This window comes from Hyperolius riggenbachi, chromosome 11 (genome assembly GCF_040937935.1).
Source record: "Hyperolius riggenbachi isolate aHypRig1 chromosome 11, aHypRig1.pri, whole genome shotgun sequence".
NCBI classification, from domain to species: domain Eukaryota; kingdom Metazoa; phylum Chordata; class Amphibia; order Anura; family Hyperoliidae; genus Hyperolius; species Hyperolius riggenbachi.
Genome location: NC_090656.1, coordinates 105,356,555 through 105,379,044, shown reverse-complemented (window position 1 = coordinate 105,379,044; position 22,490 = coordinate 105,356,555). Strand labels below are relative to the sequence as shown.

At 45.0% G+C, this 22,490-nt stretch overlaps 1 protein-coding gene across 1 annotated transcript in view; it reads right to left on the bottom strand.

The window, feature by feature from the left end:
* The window catches only part of DDB1 (damage specific DNA binding protein 1), a 67,109-nt gene that overhangs the window by 706 nt on the left and 43,913 nt on the right, over positions 1-22,490 (bottom strand). Inside the window, exons 12-25 of the mRNA XM_068260951.1 lie at positions 22,243-22,421; positions 21,400-21,563; positions 21,191-21,298; positions 19,298-19,505; positions 18,780-18,875; positions 18,481-18,592; positions 16,616-16,739; positions 16,361-16,525; positions 15,365-15,459; positions 11,418-11,588; positions 11,185-11,294; positions 3,346-3,515; positions 1,523-1,625; positions 70-193 (exon numbers count right to left, since the gene is read on the bottom strand). Coding sequence (XP_068117052.1) covers positions 70-193; positions 1,523-1,625; positions 3,346-3,515; positions 11,185-11,294; positions 11,418-11,588; positions 15,365-15,459; positions 16,361-16,525; positions 16,616-16,739; positions 18,481-18,592; positions 18,780-18,875; positions 19,298-19,505; positions 21,191-21,298; positions 21,400-21,563; positions 22,243-22,421 — 1,929 coding nt within the window. The remainder of the gene's footprint in view (positions 1-69; positions 194-1,522; positions 1,626-3,345; positions 3,516-11,184; positions 11,295-11,417; positions 11,589-15,364; positions 15,460-16,360; positions 16,526-16,615; positions 16,740-18,480; positions 18,593-18,779; positions 18,876-19,297; positions 19,506-21,190; positions 21,299-21,399; positions 21,564-22,242; positions 22,422-22,490) is intronic.

Below are 22,490 nucleotides of genomic sequence, written 5' to 3'. Positions count from 1 at the left end.
ATAAGCACTTTGTTTACATTACATGTATAGATCCACTGATGGGGACAGCTGCAGCTGCCTTCAGCTTACCTGTAAGTTTGCTACCACTTCCTGCATCTTTGATCGACTGATGTCCAAAAAGCTTTCAATCAGATCACCATCTATAAAACCAGTCGCAGCTTCAGTCTTCCTTTCTGTGTGGAATGATCTCCAGGTGAGAGTCAGTTAAGGAAGATTGCACACATGAGAAATAAAAAAGTGAAGCCACCAACAGCTCACACCTGGAATGACAGCAATTGCAGCAAATCTAAAGTGAAAATAAATTAATGAGATAAACCACTGTATTTATAATCCAAATCCTAAATAGGACTTTCCTGGAATTCGCAGAGAAATGGTCATGGCAGAACCCTGAAATCTTAACCCTTAGTAAGAAGCTTAAAAAATAATAAAAAAAAAAGAACACATCCTAGATCTAAGGAGGATTGGAACTCATGCTCACCAAAGCCAGGGTCACATGCATGCAGGTAACTACCTACATAATGCACAGACCTCAAAGGATACCAGAGTCGAAGCACATGCAAGAACTGGAGAAGCAGGCAGGTATGGTGAGCTGTTCTGATGCCCACCCGCTTCTCCTTTCTGCCTCTCTGTTGCTTCTAAATGCCCTCCGGCACCCTCTTCTGGGTTGACGGAGTCTGGCACTACTTTGCCTGCATCTGGGAGCGTTCTGTGGTCGCGCGCTGTATGATGCACGCAGCCACAATGGTGCCTGGCTCCGGAAGAGGGTGCCGGAGGGCATTTAGAAGCAGCAGAGGGGATACATGCCTGCTTCCCAGTTTCTCATATGTGCTTTGGCTCTGGTAGCCTTTAAAGCAACAGGGACAGCCATACTATCCCCAGAAAAAAATATATATATAAGTAGATATATACTTGTTCTACTTGCATAAAATTGTATTTTCAGTGTCCACGTTTTAATTTCAGTGAAGTCTGTATAGTAAATAAAGAGAAACTGGTTCTAGGCATTTTTTCATCTTCACTGCCTCTGACTGAAGCCAATCCTGATGTAATTTCCTCCCTTACTCTTATTTCTCCTAGAAACTGCACTGTTATAACTCTCATGTTTTGTAAACACGTGAGCAAAGCATAGATTCGTATTTCAGCAGCTTCTGATGAAGGGTGAGGTGCATTTACCGTCTCAGCCTCGTGTCACACTGAACTGCCCTCAGCCAATCAGTGAGGAGCAGGAATGTGGGAGGGGAGATAACAAGCTTCCCTTTCCTCGCCAATGTACCAGGCTGACTGAGATAAGATTAATTACAGCAGAAACATTTATGATTATATTGGAATGCTTGCAATGCAGGGTCAGGTTGTAGACTGCATAATAAACACAGAGCAGTGGGTAAATAGAACTTGATTTAATGGCTGACAATCCTGCTTTAACGTAACGTACCTAGCAAGAATGGAATACTTACAAGCAAAACTGAGTACCTTGCCCTGAGCTAAAGAATATATAGCCATTGTTTCCAGTCACAGTAAAGGATATAAGGAGTGTTCTATTTTGCCTACACTCTTGATAACTTTGTTAAGTCTGTTCTGGACATCAAGTAGCAAGTTATAGGAGCTCTCAGAAACCGATGTTACCAAACCTAAAACACAGAAGAACAATATTACTTAAAAACGCATACAAAGTTGCCTGGCGGATATATCAATTTCAAAAGCAAATGCAGCATTCTAAATATATTCACTATGCAAACACAAATAATACAGATCACAATTTTGCCCTAACATGTTTGCCATAACCTGTTCCCAGTGTTCTCAAGAGGAGTTCGGCTTTACAGGGCTACAGTATAAATCGATTTACGGGAAGAGTTTCAGGGGAGTTGAGGACAACTCTGGCTCAGCCGTTTTTTAATATGATAATGTAACCACACTAAGATAAGGCCTCTACTAAAGCAAAAGGGTCATTTCTTTAGGCTGCTCCATTCAAAAGAAGAAACCTGCAGCTCTCAAGAGTTAGAAAGCAAAGAACAGGTTGTAGGTAACAACTGCAGTTTGTAGATATCAACTGCAAAATGTAATGTAAACAACTTGAAGTACTGATAGGCTACTGGATTTCAGACTGACACCTCTGAAAATAGTTCTGTCCTATTTCTGAAAAAGAAATTACACTTTAAAGTGGACTTGAACTCTTGCACAGGACAGAAGGAGAACATGGAGAAATGCACCCTGTATTTATTTAGAGAGAGTTTAGCCAGTTTATTTCCCCCTATGTGACTAATCACCAGTTGTAATTTGATCTCTCCCTTGTGTCACATGACTGCCACGGCAGAAATGGCAGATAAGGTCATTTGAAAGCACAGGATATTAACAATATATCTGCTTCCATGAATCAGGAAGTAGAAACAGTGCAGATTTTTTTTTAGGATTTGTATCAGCTGTAACAAAGATTTTTTTTTAGTTTAAAGATAATAGAGTAGAAAGAATGTTGTGAGTTCAGATTAGCTTTAAAGCGGACCTGAACTCAACTTTCTCTCTGCTCTAAAAAAATAAAAGATCAGCAACAGCTTAAAACTTTAAAGAAAAACATTTCTTTGTTACAGTTCATATAAATCTGGTGTATCTTCTTCCTGTTTTCATGAAAGCAGATATAGGGTTACCATCCTGTGCTTACAAATTAGCTGTTCTCCCGATGCAACCAGGTGAGAGCTGAGAGATCAAATTAAAACTTGTGATTAGTCAGAGATGAATGAGAATAGGCTAAACTTTCTAAATACATACAGGGTGCATTTATTTGTGTTTCTATTCTGTCCTGTACAAGAGTTCAGATTCTCTTTAAAGAGAGATACTGCACTTGCCTAGGAAGAGGGAGGGCCCTGGATCCTCCTGCAGAGGATCCCCGTGTCGTCCTCGCCCCCATAGCCACTTGCCGAGTCCCTCTGGAAGGTCGTGGATGCACTATACCAGTGATGGCTAACCTTGGCACTCCAGCTGTGGTGGAACTACAAGTCCCATGAGACAGCTCTAAGCATAACTCGGGAAGGCAGAGGCATGATGAGATTTGTAGTTTTGTCACAGCTGGAGTGCCAAGGTTAGCCATCACTGCACTATACTATGTGCAAGGAGCCCCTTGTGTATTAGCTGCTCCGGCTTCCTGCACAGGCACAGTATGGCCACACTCATACACATAGAGCGCACAGCCACAATAACATATCTGACAAGCTCTTGTAGGGTATATTCCGGGGTCCACACTAGACAACAGTGGGGGCCTGGAGGACACAGGAAGTCTCTGCAAGATCCAGAGGCGTCCCTCTTCCTAGGCAAGTATCTCTTTAGCCCTCATTCGTCTCAGGTACACTTTCAACTCACCAATCATTCCGTTAACTGTTCCAAAGAGTACAGAGCCTTGTGTGGGTGGCGACGTCTCCCCAAGATTCTGCATCACTAGAGAACCATGACAGAAAACGTTGACAAACTCTCCCAGGTGGAACAGGCCAACTTCCTGTAGGTGTTGGCGCTCTTCATCTGTAGTGGCAGCACTATGAATGGGAAGACACCAGCTTTAGATCCTGCACTCAATTACAGTGCACAAGATATTATTATTTACCATTTCAGGACAAGTATAAAGATTATTACAAGTTTTTGACTAAACAAAAATCTCTGCAGTCAGCGACATAAGATACGTTCTTTAACTACCTGCGGACCGAGCGAGTACGAATCTACGTCGGGTAGGGGGCGCTGCGGTTCTGACCGGACGTAAGCTCTACATCCCATTGACCGCGCGCCCCCACCCGTCCCCGTCGCTCTGCCCCCGCCGCAATGTGATGCCCTGCCGCCTCTATGAGGGCAGAGCACTGTGAGCCGGGCAGGAGCCGTTTTCATTGGCTCCTGGCCCTGTCATTCACGTAAGCCGTTACCATTGGCTTACATGGAATGACAGGGTCAGGAGCCAATGAAAGCGGCTCCTGACCAGTGCACAGCACTCTGCCGTCATAGCGACGGTAGAGAGAGCAGCCTGCGGCAGGGACAGAGCGGCGTGTCCGGCGGGAGCGACGGTAACTTGCGGCGATTAGTCGGGAAGCGGCGGTTTGCAGGACCAGCACCCTCTGGTCCTTAAGGGGGCAGAGGGTGCTGGTCCAGAAAGGGTTAAAGGGACTCCGAGCAGTGCCTGTGGGTATGCCTTTAAGCATACCCACAACTAATTAATTATATCCTCACACCTACCAGCATGATGTTTGTAATTATATCCCCCTGGGTTCCTTGTATTAAATTGCATTGTGCTGAATGGAGCTGCCCACACTGGGGAAAGTGTCGTCCTGTGTAATACAATGCAGGACTCCAAAAAGTGCAGAAACTATGGAAAGATGCATATCATTTTGAAGCTATCTTTCTCCTCTTTTCAATGATAGATAAACTACCACTCTACGCCTTTTAGTTTTCGCTATTTTCGTGATCGAAATTGCCACAGTCGCGATTTCGATCGCAAAAATAGCGAAAAACTAAAAGGCGAAGGGCGGCGGTTTATATATCATTAGAAAGAGGAGGAAGAGAGCTTCAAAATGATATGCATCTTTCCATAGTTACTGCACTGCTCGGAGTCCCTTTAAAGGATACCAGAGCTGCAAAAATTTGGAGAAACGGGGGGAGCTGCATGTATAGTGATACAATTATGTCATGCGCAGAGTGCTCCCGGCTGCGCGCTGAGCGATGCCCGCAAGCCGGGCTAGCGCCTGCGCAGTGGAGCCTGGAAGAGGCCGCCAGGGGGCTTTAGATGAGAAAGGAGGCGGACACAAAAGAATGTGAGGATGGGGGTGGAGTGTTAAGAGCGGTAGCCATCAGGACAGCTCACTATCCATGCCGGCTCCCCCTGTATCTCTGAAGATTTTTGGCTCTGGTATCCTTTAACCACTTGAGGACCTAGGGCTTTCTACCCCTTAAGGACCGGCCACTTTTTTTCCATTCAGACCACTGCAGCTTTCACGGTTTATTGCTCGCTCATACAACCTACCACCTAAATGAATTTTGGCTCCTTTTCTTGTCACTAATAAAGCTTTCTTTTGGTGCTATTTGATTGCTCCTGCGATTTTTACTTTTTATTATAGTCATCAAAAAAGACATGAATTTTGGCAAAAAAATGATTTTTTTTAACTTTCTGTGCTGACATTTTTCAAATAAAGTAAAATTTCTGTATACATGCAGCGCGAAAAATGTGGACAAACATGTTTTTGATAAAAAAAACCCCATTCAGTGTATATTTATTGGTTTGGGTAAAAGTTATAGCGTTTACAAACTATGGTGCAAAAAGTGAATTTTCTCATTTTCAAGCATCTATGACTTTTCTGACCCCCTGTCATGTTTCATGAGGGGCCAGAATTCCAGGATAGTATAAATACCCCCCAAATTATCCCATTTTGGAAAGAAGACATCCCAAAGTATTCACTGAGAGGCATAGTGAGTTCATAGAAGATATTTTTTGTCACAAGTAAGCGGAAAATGACACTTTGTGAGAGAAAAAAAAAAAAAAGTTTCCATTTCTTCTAACTTGCGACAAAAAAAAATGAAATCTGCCACGGACTCACCATGCCCCTCTCTGAATACCTTTAAGGGTCTACTTTCCAAAATGGGGTCATTTGTGGGGTGTGTTTACTGTCCTGACATTTTGGGGGCTGCTAAATTGTAAGCACCCCTGTAAAGCCTAAAGGTGCTCATTGGACTTTGGACCCCTTAGCGCAGTTAGGCTGCAAAAAAGTGCCACACATGTGGTATTTCCGTACTCAGGAGAAGTAGTATAATGTGTTTTGGGGTGTATTTTTACACATACCCATGCTGGGTGGGAGAAATATCTCTGTAAATGACAATTTGTTAATTTTTTTTACACACAATTGTCCATTTACAGAGATCTTTCTCCCACTCAGCATGGGTATGTGTAAAAATACACCACAAAACACATTATACTACTTCTCCTGAGTACGGCGATACCACATGTGTGGCACTTTTTTGCACCCTAACTGCGCTAAAGGGCCCAAAGTCCAATGAGTACCTTTAGGATTTCACAGGTCATTTTGAGAAATTTCGTTTCAAGACTACTCCTCACGGTTTAGGGCCCCTAAAATGCCAGGGCAGTATAGGAACCCCACAAATGACCCCATTTTAGAAAGAAGACACCCCAAGGTATTCCGTTAGGAGTATGGTGAGTTCATAGAAGATTTTATTTTTTGTCACAAGTTAGCGGAAATTGATTTTAATTGTTTTTTTTCACAAAGTGTCATTTTCCACTAACTTGTGACAAAAAATAAAATCTTCTATGAACTCACCATACTCCGTACGGAATACCTTTGGGTGTCTTCTTTCTAGAATGGGGTCATTTGTGGGGTTCCTATACTGCCCTGGCATTTTAGGGGCCCTAAACCGTGAGGAGTAGTCTTGAAACCAAATGTCGCAAAATGACCTGCGAAATCCTAAAGGTACTCATTGGACTTTGGGCCCCTTAGCGTACTTAGGGTGTAAAAAAAGTGCCACACATGTGGTACCGCCGTACTCAGGAGAAGTAGTATAATGCGTTTTGGGGTGTATTTTTACACATACCCATGCTAAGTGGGAGAAATATCTCTGTAAATGAAAATTGTTTGATTTTTTTACACACAATTGTCCATTTACATAGAAATTTCTCCCACCCAGCATGGGTATGTGTAAAAATACACCCCAAAACACATTATACTACTTTTCCTGAGTACGGCGGTACCACATGTGTGACACTTTTTTGCAGCCTAGGTGCGCTAAGGGGCCCAACGTCCTATTCACAGGTCATTTTGAGGCATTTGTTTTCTAGACTACTCCTCGCGGTTTAGGGCCCCTAAAATGCAAGGGCAGTATAGGAACCCCACAAGTGACCCCATTTTAGAAAGAAGACACCCCAAGGTATTCCGTTAGGTGTATGGCGAGTTCATAGAAGATTTTATTTTTTGTCACAAGTTAGAGAAAAATGACACTTTGTGAAAAAAACCCAATAAAAATCAATTTCCGCTAACTGTTGACAAAAAATAAAATCTTCTATGAACTAGTCATACACCTAACAGAATACTTTGGGGTGTCTTTTTTTCTAAAATGGGGTCACTTGTGGGGTTCCTATACCGCCCTGGCATTTTACAGGCCCAAAACCGTGAGTAGTCTGGAAACCAAATGTCTCAAAATGACTGTTCAGGGGTATAAGCATCTGCAAATTTTGATGACAGGTGGTCTATGAGGGGGCGAATTTTGTGGAACCGGTCATAAGCAGGGTGGCCTTTTAGATGACAGGTTGTATTGGGCCTAATCTGATGGATAGGAGTGCTAGGGGGGTGACAGGAGGTGATTGATGGGTGTCTCAGGGGGTGGTTAGAGGGGAAAATAGATGCAATCAATGCACTGGGGAGGTGATCGGAAGGGGGTCTGAGGGGGATCTGAGGGTTTGGCCGAGTGATCAGGAGCCCACACGGGGCAAATTGGGGCCTGATCTGATGGGTAGGTGTGCTAGGGGGTGACAGGAGGTGATTGATGGGTGTCTCAAGGTGTGATTAGAGGGGGGAATAGATGCAAGCAATGCACTGGCGAGGTGATCAGGGCTGGGGTCTGAGGGCATTCTGAGGGTGTGGGCGGGTGATTGAGTGCCCTAGGGGCAGATAGGGGTCTAATCTGATAGGTAGCAGTGACAGGGGCTGATTGATGGGTAATTAGTGGGTGTTTAGGGTAGAGAACAGATGTAAACACTGCACTTGGGAGGTGATCGGACGTCGGATCTGCGGGCGATCTATTGGTGTGGGTGGGTGATCAGATTGCCCGCAAGGGGCAGGTTAGGGGCTGATTGATGGGTGGCAGTGACAGCGGGTGATTGATGGGTGGCAGTGACAGGGGGTGATTGATGGGTGGCAGTGACAGGGGGTGATTGATAGGTGATTGACAGGTAATCAGTGGGTTATTACAGGGGAGAACAGATGTAAATATTGCACTGGCGAATTGATAAGGGGGGGGTCTGAGGGCAATCTGAGCGTGTAGGCGGGCGATTGGGTGCCCGCAAGGGGCAGATTAGGGTCTGATCTGATGGGTAACAGTGACAGGTGGTGATAGGGGGTGATTGATGGGTAATTAGTGGGTGTTTAGAGGAGAGAATAGATGGAAACACTGCGCTTGGGTGGTGATCTGATGTCGGATCTGCGGGCGATCTATTGGTGTGGGTGGGTGATCAGTTTGCCCGCAAGGGGCAGGTTAGGGGCTGATTGATGGGTGGCAGTGACAGGGGGTGATTGATGGGTGATAGGTGATTGGCAGGTGATTGACAGGTGATCAGTGGGTTATTACAGGGAAGAACAGATGTAATTAATGCACTGGTGAATTGATAAGGGGGGGGTCAGAGGGCAATCTGAGCGTGTGGGCGGGTGATTGGGTGCCCGCAAGGGGCAGATTAGGGTCTGATCTGATAGGTAAAAGTGACAGGTGGTGATAGGGGGTGATTGATGGGTAATTAGTGGGTGTTTAGAGGAGAGAATAGATGTAAACAATGGATTTGGGAGGTGATCTGATGTCGGATCTGCGGGCGATCTATTGGTGTGGGGGGGGGGGGTGATCAGATTGCCCGCAAGGGGCAGGTTAGGGGCTGATTGATGAGTGGCAGTGACAGGGGGTGATTGACAGGTGATCAGGGGGGATAGATGCATACAGTACATGGGGGGGGGGGGGGGGTTTGGGGAGAATCTGAGGGGTGGGGGGGTGATCAGGAGGGAGCGGGGGGCAGGGGGGGGGATAAAAAAAAAATAGCGTTGACAGATAGTGACAGGGAGTGATTGATGGGTGATGGGGGGTGGGCAGGGGGGGGTCTGATGGGTGCTGTGGGTGATCTGGGGCAGGGGGGGGGGGGGGTAAAAAATCAGTGTGCTTGGTGCAGACTAGGGTGGCTGCAGCCTGCCCTGGTGGTCCCTCGGACATTGGGACCACCAGGGCAGGAGGCAGCCTGTATAATACACTTTGTAAACATTACAAAGTGTATTATACACTTTGTATGCGGCGATCGTCGGGTTAACATCCCGCCGGCGCTTCCGTATGGCCGGCGGGATGTTGCGGCGGGTGAGCGGCGCCAGGCTGAGGATCGCGTCACGGATGACGCGATCACTCCGCCCATGCCCATACAAGGACCGACGCATTTTGTCAATACGGCGGTCCTTGCGGCGTCCACTTCCCGGCCGCCAATTGTATATACGGCGGTCGGGAAGTGGTTAAAATCCTTGATCTGTGTGCTTGCTCCACATCAGCCACTCACTACATAATGGAGAAAGGATGGGCCTAACAGCCAAAAAAGGGTCAGTGACTGCAGGTTCCACAGATATATACTTAGAGATGTCAATAATATGCAAATAATTTCAAGCTGATGTAAACTTTATTTGAATTTATGTAGTTTGTAAATGAACTAGTTGCATTAAATTAGTATTAGTATCCCACTGGCCGTCTAGTTATACTATGAAGGTTTCACTTTAAAAATGATTCCACAGCTCACAGCAATCTATTTCCATAAGCTAATTGTATTGATATAGGCTGGTTGCAAGTACTGTAGAAGGTATAAGCTTCTATTGTACTACAAGTTGCAAGAGAAATTCCACTTGCTGAGCCTCTAAAGCTTTGACTATCCTTAACCACTTTGTCCTCCACTACAGTATATCTACGTCAGCTGTGGCACCCTCCAAGCCACAGTGACGTAGATATACTGACCTCCTTGCAGCCCTGCTGTGCACGATCGGGTGCGCTTCAGAGCGCACCCTCCGGCACTGTCAGCTGCAATACTAATTGGTGGAAGGGACCATGTTCCCTTTTGGCCAATTAGTATACCCTCCTCCCATGAATGATCGCTGCAGTAGTGAACTGCAGCAATCCTTCATCTGTCCCCCTCGGCACACAAATAGTTAAAAAAAGGCACAAGCAAGCAGCCACACTCACCTACCTCGTTCCTGCGACGATCCTGAAGCCTGATCCTCCGATCACCGCTCTGAAGTCAGCCGCATATTGCCGGAAATCCGGGTCCTGGCTTGATGACGTCATCAAGCCGGGACCCGGGTTACCGGCAATATGCGGCTGACTGCAGAGCGGTGATCGGAGGATCAGGCTTCAAGACAGTCGCAGGACCGAGGTAGGTGAGTGTGGCTGCTTGCTTGTGCATTTTTTTAACTATTTGTGCGCCGAGGGGGCTGCCTAATGGGGGGGGGGGGGGGTAGGTGCATCTGGATCTATGGATTATTGGGGGGGAGGGGGGATATGTAAAGGGGGTGCATATGCACGGAGGGGACATCTGAGTAACCAAGGGGAGGGGGGGTTTACACATTTTGCACATCTGGGCACCTGGGGGGCCCATAACTTAATACTGGGGGCACATTTGGTTATAATGGGGGGCAGCACTAATCTTGGGGGTACATCTGACTATAATGGGGTAATCCTGATCCCGGGGACACATCTGGCTATAAAGAGGGGCACTATTCCTGGGGGTGCATCTGTCATTCGATTCTGGGGGTGGCAAACACAGGGGACACATCTGGCTATGCTGGGGGGGGCTGATATTGGGGACACATCTGGCTATACTGGGGGGGGGGGGGGTGATACTGGGGACACATCTGGATATCTATACTGGGGCGACTTTAACTGGTTGCACAGTTTTTATGTCAATCGCACTTTTTATTTTTAAACAGAAATTGGTCAAAATTGAGAAATGATGATTTTTTCCCCCCTTTTTCCCATTAAAATGCATAGAGAGGAACATTTTATTTGGGACCAAATACCCCCCAATGAAAGCTTAGTTTGTCTTGAAAAAAACGATATATAGATCATTTAAGTAGCACGAGTACAGATGAAGTTATTGGTGATTAAACAGGGACACCGCTAAAGCGTCAAAACTGCTCTGGTCAATAAGGGGAAAACAAGGTCTGGATGCGAAGTGGTTAAACTCCTTACTGGGGATGATCAAAGAGATGCACATGCTTCTGAGTTTATGCAAATATATACAGTTTGAAAACTGACCAATCAATTTAAAACCAGGTTTAAATTGATTGGTCCATTTTGAAGCTGCATATAGATGCATACAAATTTGCATAAACTGAGGAATTTGCACCTCTGATCATCCCTACTCCTTACGTTACTTTATTTGTAGTTATCTATCACTTCTGTAGAACACAAGGGTTAAGTGCACATCATTACCTGTCTTTCTGGCATACAAATAAATTAAATGCATTTTCTGCTCCCAAGAAGTTATCATCATCGAGAATCTCCACAGCGCTCATCCAGTTAGGGTTAAAATCCCGTGCAATCTGCAGAAAACATAAAAGCATCAGATATATGTATGCAGAATGTCCAGATTACTACTTCACAGCGTATTTTATGATCTTCCCCCTGGTTAGTGCTTATGTTTAGCCATCTTATATATTGCCTACCTCTTCAAAGTTTCCCTCCATTGGCTTGTAAGCCAGCAGCAGCACCGAGCGCATCAAGTCTCCCACCAGGATGAAATCCCCCTTGGTTTTCAGATATAAAGCCATGATATTGTTGTAGTGGTTGCATTCTGTGCGGAGCTCCTTCTCCGCTGTCCATTCGTACAGTCGCACCTGGGTAGACATTACGTTTTTGACATCTAAACCACGGCAACCAGCTCTATACATAAGTAAACTCAAACCTCTCATTTTTATTTACAAAAGCATTAACATAAGCCTGAAGCGTATTTAAAATAAAAAAAACAGATATTTACCTAAGGAGGGGGAAGGCTCTAGGTCCTGTAGAGCCTTCCCGTTCCTCTCACAGTCCATGCGTTCCAGCGCTGTCTCCCATTAGCAGTCTCCAACTGATGGATCGGAGACCGTGATCTGTCACAGCGGGAGGCTTCGCGCATGACTAGTACGGAGTCGCCTGTCTTTTGGAGCACTTGGGCCCCCAAAGACTTCCAAAGCCTCCTGCGGTGGGAGATTTGAACGAGGAGACAGCGCTGAAACAAGGGGACCGTGAAAGCAACGGGAGGGCTCAATAAGACCCAGAGCCACCCCCTCCTTAACTATCTGGCTTTCTATTTTAATTTTTTTAATTTAAATACACTTTGGGTTTACTTTACAGTACCGTAGTAGTACACTGGACTTCAGACAAAAAGTCACCTGTTTGGAAAAACCTAATTCTTGCTCCTACAGTATGGAAAGTCCCTAAGCCTACTCTTCATTATACAGTAGGACAAGAGCGGTAACAATCTGGGATCTCTTTCAGGGTGATTGTGAAGAGTATGTGGGGTGCATGGATATCTTTTCATCTGGTCCACTAACACAGCTGTTTTTAAACTGTTTCAACTATCCAGATATTGAATTAAAAAAAACAAAGCTTTTGTACAGAGAATGCTCTGATTGTTAGAGGCTCTTGTAACGTAGATTCTACAACTTCTTCCTACCTAATCACTTGAGAACACAAAGCTGACACTTTTTAGACCTAGGCTCTCTCATATAGTGATAAGTCTTGAAGTAAGTAGTGAACTAAATCCAACATTACTACAACTAACGCCTACTTATTATACCTAGAAATCAGTGTGACCTCTATGCAGGAGGTACAGACACGGCTTAAAATTGAGAAAAATCAGAAAAACAGGTTTTCACAAAGATTGCTAATTCATTGTTTTTAGATCTTTGTGTCATTTGTTTTAGTGGTATACTGAGGTACAATTACAAGTATTTCAAAGGGTTTAACCTTCCTGGCGGTAAGCCCGAGCTGAGCTCGGGCTATGCCGCGCAGGAAGATATCTCAGCCCCTGGTGGGGCGATTTTCTTCATTTAAAATGCTGTACGCGCAGCTAGCACTTTGCTAGCCGCGCGTACAGCTTGATCGCCGCCGCTCTGCGGCGATCGCCCGCACGCAGCGGCGCAAGAGGGCCCCCCTGCCAGAGCCCTGCGCTGCCCGGACCAATGAGTTCCGGGCAGCGCTATGGGCTGGATCGGAGGCGTCTGACGTCAGGACATCGGCTGACGTTCATGACGTCATTTCGATCGTCGCCATGGCGACAGGAGAAGCCAAACAGGGGAGCGCGTTATATACGCGTTCCCCTGTTTGCTATTGATGCCGGCGACGATCGCACTAGAGGGACACATGCGCCCTCTAGTGGTGTTTCATGTAGCTACCACTCTGGTAGCTTTACATGAAACAAAAAAATAAAATAAAAAAAAAAAGGATTTTTGCCTTTTTGGCAAAAACAATTAACCGCTAGGAGGGTTAATTGTCAATTACATCAAGTTTATGTAAAGAGTCAATATTTGCAGCGTCAGACCTTTTTCTCTGCAATTCGGCCTGGCATGCTGTCAATCAACTTTCGGGCCAAATCCTCACTGATGGCAAGCCATTCTTTCATAATCAATGCTTGGAGTTTGTCAAAATTGGCGGGTTGTTTGTCCACCCACCTCTTGAGGATTGACCACAACTTCTCCATAGGATTAACCCTCCTGGCGGTCTAATAAATTCCGCCAGGAGGCAGCGCAGCAGTCTTTTTTTTTTTTTAAATCATGTAGCGAGCCCAGGGCTCGCTACATGATAGCCGCTGCTCAGCGGCATCCCCCCGCCCGCTTCGATCGCCTTCGGCGATCTCCGATCAGGAAATCCCGTTCAAAGAACGGGATTTCCTGGAGGGCTTCACGGACGTCATTGGGAGTCCTGATCCACCCCTCAGCGCTGCCTGGTACTGATTGGCCAGGCAGCGCACGGGGTCTGGGGGGGGGCGCGGCGGATAGCGACAATCGAGCACGGGGCGGTCGGCGTGCTCACGCAGCTAGCAAAGTGCTAGCTGCGTGCAGCAAAAAAAAAATTAAGAAAATCGGCACAGCAGGGCCTGAGAAAACCTCCTGCGCGGCCAGGAAGGTTAAGGTCATGGACACAAAAATGTCAATGTTTTGTTCCTCAAGCCACTTTGTTATCACTTTGACTTTATAGCACGGTGCTCCATCAATGTTGGAAAAGGCATTGTTATTCACCAAGCTGTTCTTGGATGGTTGGAAGAAATTGCTGCTGGAGGATGTTTTGGTACCATTATTTTTGGCTGTGTTCTTAGGAAATATTGTGAGTGAGCCCACTCCCTTGGATGAGATGCAGCCTCACTTATAAATGTTCTCAGGATGCTTTATTGTTGGCATGAGACAGTACTGATGGTAGCACTACTCACCTTTTTTTTTTCTCCGGACAATCATTTTGCTACTTGCCCCAAACATTCGGAAAGGGTCCTCATCAGAAAAAAATGCTTTTACCCCAGTCCTCAGCAGTTCAATCCCTGTACTTTTTGCAATATATCAGCATGTCCCTGATGTTTTTCTTGGATAAAATTGGCTTCTTTGATGCCCTTCCAAAAGTCTTAGCTTTACTGTGCGAGCAGGTGCACTCAAACTTGCCTGCTGCCATTCCTTAGCAAGCTCTGCACTGTTAGCACCTCGATCCCTCAGCTGAATTATCTTTAGGAGATGGTCCTGGCACTTGCTGGAGTTTCTTGGGTGGGCAGAAGCCTTCTTCACAACAAATGAACCTCTCTCAAAGTTCTTGTGATCTGATAAATGGTTTATTTAGGTGCAATCTTAGTAGCAGAAATATCCTTGCCTGTGAAGCCCTTTTCATGCAACGCAATGATTAATGAATGTTTTTCCTTGCAGGTAACAATAGTTAACTGAAACAACGACTCTTTTAGGATTTTCTCGCCCAGCAGTATCTCAAGTGTTTAGAGAGTGGCAGTTGAAGAAAAAAAAACTCCAAGTGAGGGACAGTTAAGTGATAAGACCATCAAGAGTGCCTTTGGTATCACATAAAAATAGGAAAAGACACATGTTTTGGGCCCTTGCCATGGTGCTTGATCGGTCTCAAATTGGTTTGAGGAACATCAATCAGTTTAACCTGCTTCCATGGCCAGCTCAGTCCCCTGACCTCAATCCTATGGAGTATTGGTGGGACGAAGTCGAAAGATCACTTCAAAGCTTGGAAACGCTACAATACAATCAGACCCAACTTAGAGCTGCCATTATATCAACATGGGCCAACATTCCTTAGCAACAGTATCAGCATATTGTTGAATCCATGCCAAGAAGAATATCGGCTGTGATCAGATCTAAAGGTGGACCAACTCGTTATTAAAGGGTGTCTCTAATGTTTTGGCCACTTATTGTAAGTAAAAGTGCTGCATGTGTTTCTTCAAGCATAATAAAAAAAAATCCATGTAAACCAGGCCAAATGTTATTTACAAGTTTGTTGTGGGTCATAAATATGCCAGCAACACATGTCATCCAACAGCTAGTGTTTTCCCCAAAAGTGCCCCTCTATGTAACAGCGTTGCACAACCCTGCTCTACATCATGCTGAGATACTAATTAATGACTCATTATTACCGTGCTATTGATGCTGGCCAGCAGCTTCCCATTAAATTCCACCATAGAATACACAGCTCCCTTCACTTCCTTCTCAGCAACGGTCTGCAGCTTTCCTGGTATAGGCAAAAAAGTTTCATTAGGAGATCAGTTTGGAACACACTGTATGAATGAATGGAAACCGCCTTCTTTCTCTTCACAACCAACTGGAGGTCTGCTCTGTTTGCTAACCTGAACAGGGAAAATTGTCAGCTGGCTTCTTACTAGCTGTGATATGCACACTTCAAACCAAGAAACGTTGATTCAGGTAATACCTTGAACTGCGAGCAGGACGGTGGCATAGTAGTTAGCATTCTCGCCTTGCAGCGCTGGGTCCTCAGTTCGAATCCCAGCCAGGGCATGATCTGCATGGAGTTTGTGTGGTCTCCCCGTGTCTGCAAAGGGTTCCTAAGGGCACTCTGGTTTCCTCCCACATTCCAAAAACATACAAATAAGTTAACTGACATCCCCTTAAATTGGCCCTAGGCTACGATACACACACTACACAATGCATACATGGACATATGACTACGGTAGGGATCAGATTGTAAGCCCCTCTGAGGGACAGTTAAGTGATAAGACAATATACTCTGTACAGCGCTGCGGAAGATGTTGGCGCTCCATAAATACTAATAACTGTACGTGGTTTATTGCAAGCTTTAGAAACGTTAAGTTTCTTCGTCAGGCATTATGCAGAACTGGATCAGAACCGTACAAAAGTGATGTTTCTGATCCAGTTCTGTATAATGCCTGAAACAAAGTTTTGAAAGCTTGCAATAAACCATGTACAGTTAGTCATTAAAGGTATTACCTCAATCAAGGTTTGTTTGCTTGATGTTTGCATATCTGCTCCACGACTAACACTGGACCACACTTCTCTTGCTTTACCTGCTGTGAGGGATTCTTGTCCTTCAAATGAACTTTTAGTGGCAATGTGAGAGTCACAAGCATAGGACTATCAGGGTTGTACTTACTTACCATCACTGTACTGGAAAACAACAATCCTCCCCTGCTTTGGTTCTGCCTCATCTGGATATACCATGGCAGTTCCCACTATAAAGTAAGTGCTGGGATCCTTGCCCAGTTTACAGGAGACCAGACTGAGGGTGTACTCATTCTGCAGGAACTGGTGAGTGTGCAGAACTAATGGGAAGACAGAACAGAGAACAGAAGATTAGTTCCCCTGATTACCTAAAGTCTTTATCCATGTCAGTTTACCCCCAAACTTTTTACCTTCAAATGTGTGCTGATCAATGATGAGGAGGTTGTGAACCTCAATCTCTTCTCCGAATGAAGTTTCATGGGGGGATGTGCTTCCTGAAAACAGCTTACTGCTGCTCACACTGGATGACAGGGCCTGCAGAATTCAAGAAAAAGGTGACTGAAAACCAGCTATTTCTCACAAACCAAATCTGTGACAAGATAATCTAAAAACTGCGCTGCCTGCCCCCGTAACCCCCCCCCCCCCCCCCCCTCCATTGCTTTAGATTGTGAGATTGCAAAGGCTGGGCTCTTTCCCCCCTTCGTGTCTTGGATTTGGTATACATTTTATTCATCATGGTACTTTTGTCACTCTAATGACCTATTCTGTATTTTGTACCAATTCTGTATTTTGTATATTGGTGTATAACCATTGTCTGCATTATTATCAACTCCATGTTTGTTTCTTATTTTGTACAGAGCCATGGAATATGTTGGCGCTTTATAAATCAATAATAATAATAAATAATCCCTTTGAAATATCTGCCAACACCAGACTGCTCATAACAATGAGAGAGACAGACCGGACAATGTCTCTGCTTTTACTGCTCCAGTGAAATAGACATAGCAAGATACATAACGTGATGCTTAGAAGTTACATAAGAACAGGTGTACAGGTGAAAAGGGGTGTGTATCAGGAAAATCAGACCAGCACAACAGCTCCTGTGTGGTGCTCGCTCATGTGCTTGTCTGGGCTTGGGGGCCCGTTTTAATTGATTTAAAGTGCTTTTGTATTCTCTCTCTCATGGGTCTCCTGGTTTTACCTGAGTAATAGAATTGGCAAGGGCAAAAAATGGCATACGAAACAAATTTTGTTTGGCAAGTAATGAAGGCCCTCACCTCCCATTCCACTGCTCCAAAAATCACAGTGGCCGCATTTGTAATTGCCCTTAGGGCATCTTGCTGACAAAGTTGAGGGGACAAGGGGATCTATACTCGCTTCTATTTAAGGTGTCCCCCAAAGTAGGTGCCCTCCTTGGAGCTATAGTTGGGGGATTGGGGGAATACATGGGCCAAGGTGAGATCCCTAGCAATCATTGCCCAGTTTGTTCTTAGGATTTGTTTGATGTTATCAGACATGAACATGCAGACATGAACTTATTTCCAGCTGAAAGGGCTAGTGGGCGGGGTGATGGGCAGGGCTACCAAGTTTAACTCGGATACTTCCACACACTGCCCCTACACTCAGACAAGCACGTGAGCAAGCACCACACAGGTGCGAAACGGCTGTTGTATCCATCTGATTTCCCCGATACCCACCTCTTTTCACCTGTACACCGTTTTGATATAACTTCTACCCATCACGTTATGTATCACCCTGCTGTGATTTCTATTTCACTGGAGCAATACAAGCAGCGGCAGAGACCGTGCCTGGCCTGTGTCTCTTATTGTTATGAATAATCCATGTGTCTTCTGCTTCCTATTGCTGTGAGCACGTCTTCTGGGGAGCTGCTTCTTGCCCATTGAGGATGAACACAGGTGAGTAAGGAACGTTTTTTGCGGTTGTGGAATGTCCAGCTATTACCCCCGCCGAGTTATACTTTGTTTGCTCACAACAACACTGTGCTCTGTAACCTTTTCACATTATTGGAGACTGACAGCAATTTACCGAACAACAAAAGACCCCTTAAAGGCCAACTCCAGCTAAATCTGTTATTTGAGTTTACACAAAAGCTAGGCTTTGCACTCCATATGAGAAAATGAATGGAGGACACGGTTTGGTATCTAAGGATGCTAGTGCATACTGTACAGAACAACTATCTGTATAACCTAACTGATGATGTGATGGAAGGCTTCTCAATGTAATACTTCACATGGTCACAAACACATCACCTTACCTGAGTGCTGGCACTTGGCCGGAGAGGAGAGCTGCCCCCACTGGCATCCTGCACCTCTGCTCTACTAGACAGAACCCCAAAACACTGAGACACCTCCTGATAACAGATCTTCCTGTACACAATAGAAGAAGATTGTTAGCTCAAGCTTCACAACTAAAGGTGCGTACACACGCACTACAGAAGCCAATGACGGGTCCGTCCACCCAGCGGGAGGGTCTGACGGACCCGTCGTTGGCTTCTGTAGTGCGTGTGTACGCAGCTTAAGTGTTTTGCTTTACTGTCTCCTTCTGTAGGCATACCTGGGAGATTCATACAGAGGGACTGTTCTGATGTGCAGTTTCTGGATTTCATCAATAGTTCCAATCGTTAAAGTGCTGTTATTAGCCAGTGCCAAACTGTAAAGAGAAAGGATGAAAAAGAATTTGAATGACCAGTAATTCATTTTTTGACAACCTCCAAGGATTGTGACAAACATAAAGAAAGACACAATGGAAACAATTCACTAAGTATTACCGCATTGGGTAATGCGGAAAACAGAAGCTTTTACCGAACATCTTATCAAACAACAATTCACTAAGGCTGTTACCGCACTGAAATGTAAAACTACCGACTAGAGAGGTAAATACCACATACAGCACATATCTAATGTCAATCCACAAAGATTAGAGCATTTGGTGAACCAAGTAAGGTGCTCATGAGGTTGGAGGAAGCCCCCGGGTAAGTATCAAATCTTTTAGTAACGCCATCTCAGGTACACTTTAAACAGAGTGGACTTTTAACGAAGGGGGATGGAGTCAGTTCATGTCTCATGATTTACCTATCAGGATAGCCTTCTGAATTCAAGGGACACATATAGTTGACCTCTTTCAGGTTGACATTGGAGAAGACAAGTTTATGGTTGCTGCTGTAGATGACCGTCGGCCGATCGGAACAGGCAAACACATTTGTCGTGGAAAGAGATCGGAAAGTCCTCAGAACTGTGGGTTGTGTACCCAGGGTCACCTTTTTTCTGTCACTTAAGAGGCCTGGAATAAGGGAACAGAACATTAGCGAATCATTCACACATTACAGACATTATGCATGGAGATATATTCTGTTTGACTGCTAAATGCACAAACACATGCTCCAGAAATGAAAAGGGTCAGCATTTCTCTGCACAGGGTGCACTCAATTAGTGAGATGACCTCTCCTTATGCATTTATTTCTATACTGACTTATAGCCGACGAAATTAAAATCCTGATGCGGACCATTTGAAGTTGGGGTCTAGCTTATTGCGTAAGCACCCCCAGAATAATAACAATAACCTCACCCTCCATACAATTTGCTGACTTTCAGCTCCCATTTAAAACTGCAATAAAGCTGTGCTTCCTTATCACAAGGTGTTTTGTTCCTTATTACAACAATTATGTTTGTTTTATCTTGGCACCAGCAGCTTTGAAACAGTCAATACGACCTTGCCCTTGCCTCACATAGAGCTATGATGCCCTGTGTTAGGTTTCACTGAAACTGTACTCTTCCGTTACACACATCTGTCTAGAGCGCAGTCTCACCTAGGCCGATTCTCCACAGTGCCTAGCCAAGTCATACACACTAGGAGATTTCTGTGACCCGGCAGAGATCGATACGTGATCCCTTGGGCGACAGTGCTGTGCTGACACATCACTAGCCTCCAGGCTAGCGACGCATCTGTTACTTTGGAAGGGGGCAGGGAGGAGTGGTGCATAATAGAGCAAATTCCAGCAGGTGGGAGAGAACAATGCAAACGGGTGTCAGGGGTTGCTGTAGATCTGGCATGCTTTAGCAGTTGTTGGGTGGCCGCTATACAAACAATGGAGTCATGATTCTTGGCCGAGGTGTCTTCATCGTCCACCATGGCGGAGTTCATTCCAGGGTGTATGTAGCCTATGTATACACCAAGGTCACTTACCTCCCCATCTATGCCTAATGCTAAGCCCTCTTACCTATTCAAACACACTTTACTGCTGCTCCAGCGATAAACTGGTCCTTAAATGACCCCTCGGCTCTTGGCTACGTTATAGCCAAGCGGTTATTACTGATCCACTAATGCTCAAATGATGACCCGGTGTCTAACACATGGCGCTCGGCTATAATATAGCCCTGCACAGCCAAATTCGTGTAGAGTAGGGGTGCCAAACAATTAGGTAAGGGCCCAAAACCTAAACATAGACAAGTCACGGGCCAAATGGTTTATTAAGATTTAACATTTATTGAACAGTCTCAAACTAATTGGCGTAACTATAGCCAACATGAGGGGCCAGCATCTCTCCCTTCGGCAGAGTAGTGCAGTGGAGAAGTTTAATATTTACCTGCCCCAGTGCTGCGTCAGCAGAAAATCTTTAGGATGAAATGTGGCCCAAGGCAAGATCCTACCTACAGGAAGGGGTTTGGATGCCAAGAGCAGGTCCTATGGTAATTTTGCTGAGGGGTCCCATGGGTTGTTGCTACACACCTCCTCAAACTGACATTTCAACCAGAAGCCATCACCGGCATGCTCCTCTGGATGGGAAGGCAGTGTGCGGTCATTTTACTGCTTACAATGGTGCACATTTGAAGCTCTCAAAGGCCACATAAAATGGCAAAGCCCGTAGGCCTTGTGTTTGACACCTGTGGTGACAACTCTGGTGCCAAAGTTACACAAGGGGCACCTTTCGCCCATTTTAACTAGATTGGTTATAACTTGCCATTCACCTGTCTCGGTGTTGAGGCTGAAGTAGAACAGAGCACCATCACCCAATGCACAAAGCAGGTAGTGACTGTTCTCAAATGAAGTCATCAGGATGGACCTCGGAATAATCTCTGGAAAAAAGAAAAGAAGAAGAAAAAGAGATGAAAAACAATCCATCCATTTCAAAGAAAAATAAATCGTCCATTTCTGCACATGAAGGCCAGTGACTTACCACCCCCCAGCATCTCCTTGTGCAGCAGCTGAAAATCCGGTAGACTGAGAATTCGGGCAGAGATGTCAGTCCAAAGACCAATCGCACAGAGGGTGGACATGACATCACTGCCTTTTAGAGGGGTGACATCTAAACAGGCTACTTCATGTTCCATTTCAGTGCAGCTACAGTAAAAAGAGGTGGAAAAAAAAAAAAAAAAAAAAAAAAAAAAAAGATATTGAAGAAATTGAATGAATAATATTAAAAAAAAAAAAAAAAAAAAAAAGATATTGAAGAAATTGAATGAATAATATTAAAAAAAAAAAAAAAAAAAAAAAAGAATATCAACAAAACTTTATGAGCAAAAAAACGGGCAGGAGAGCTTGGAATTAAAATGTGAGCCTAAAGCAAGTGGTGAAAAAAATAAATAAAAAAATAGATACTTCTCTATGGAGAGAAGGCTCTGTATCCCTTAGAGCCTTCCCAGTCCTCTCTCCGTGCACTCATATTACCGCTGTCCCCCCGGTGAAAGTATACAACCTGCAGGTCGAATACATCTTTGGCTCCTCCTCCTCTAAAGTACTCGGGATCCCTGAGTACTTTTGAAGCCCGCCCAAGAAGGGTCGTAAACTTAGCCAGCTTGAATTTTGAATAGGGGACAGAGGCGGAACGAAGACACGGAGAGATGACCAGGAAGGCTCCATGTGATCAAGAGCACTCCCTCTACATAGGTGAGTATATAAGTTTTTTTTTGGCACTTCAGGGTTGCTTTAAGAAAGAAAAAATATAAAACAAGGAAAAAGAGGGGTTCTGAATAGAGAGGAAAGAAAGGAGGTAGAGAGTAAGATTATTATCCTACCATACCTGATCTGTCTAAGCTCTCCTGGGAGGATTTCCAAGTAATAGAGGACTCTGCCTACAGCAAGCAGAACTTGCCGGCTGTTGCAGGAACACACACTGACTTTACGACCCTGTGGCTCCTTCCATTCACCCACTAGGCTTTGTGGGTCCTGAGACACAAGCCGTACTGATGCTGATGTAATCTGCACAAAGGTAAGAGCACCTTAATAAAGTACAATTAACCCACAAGAAACACTAAGGGGATACACAGG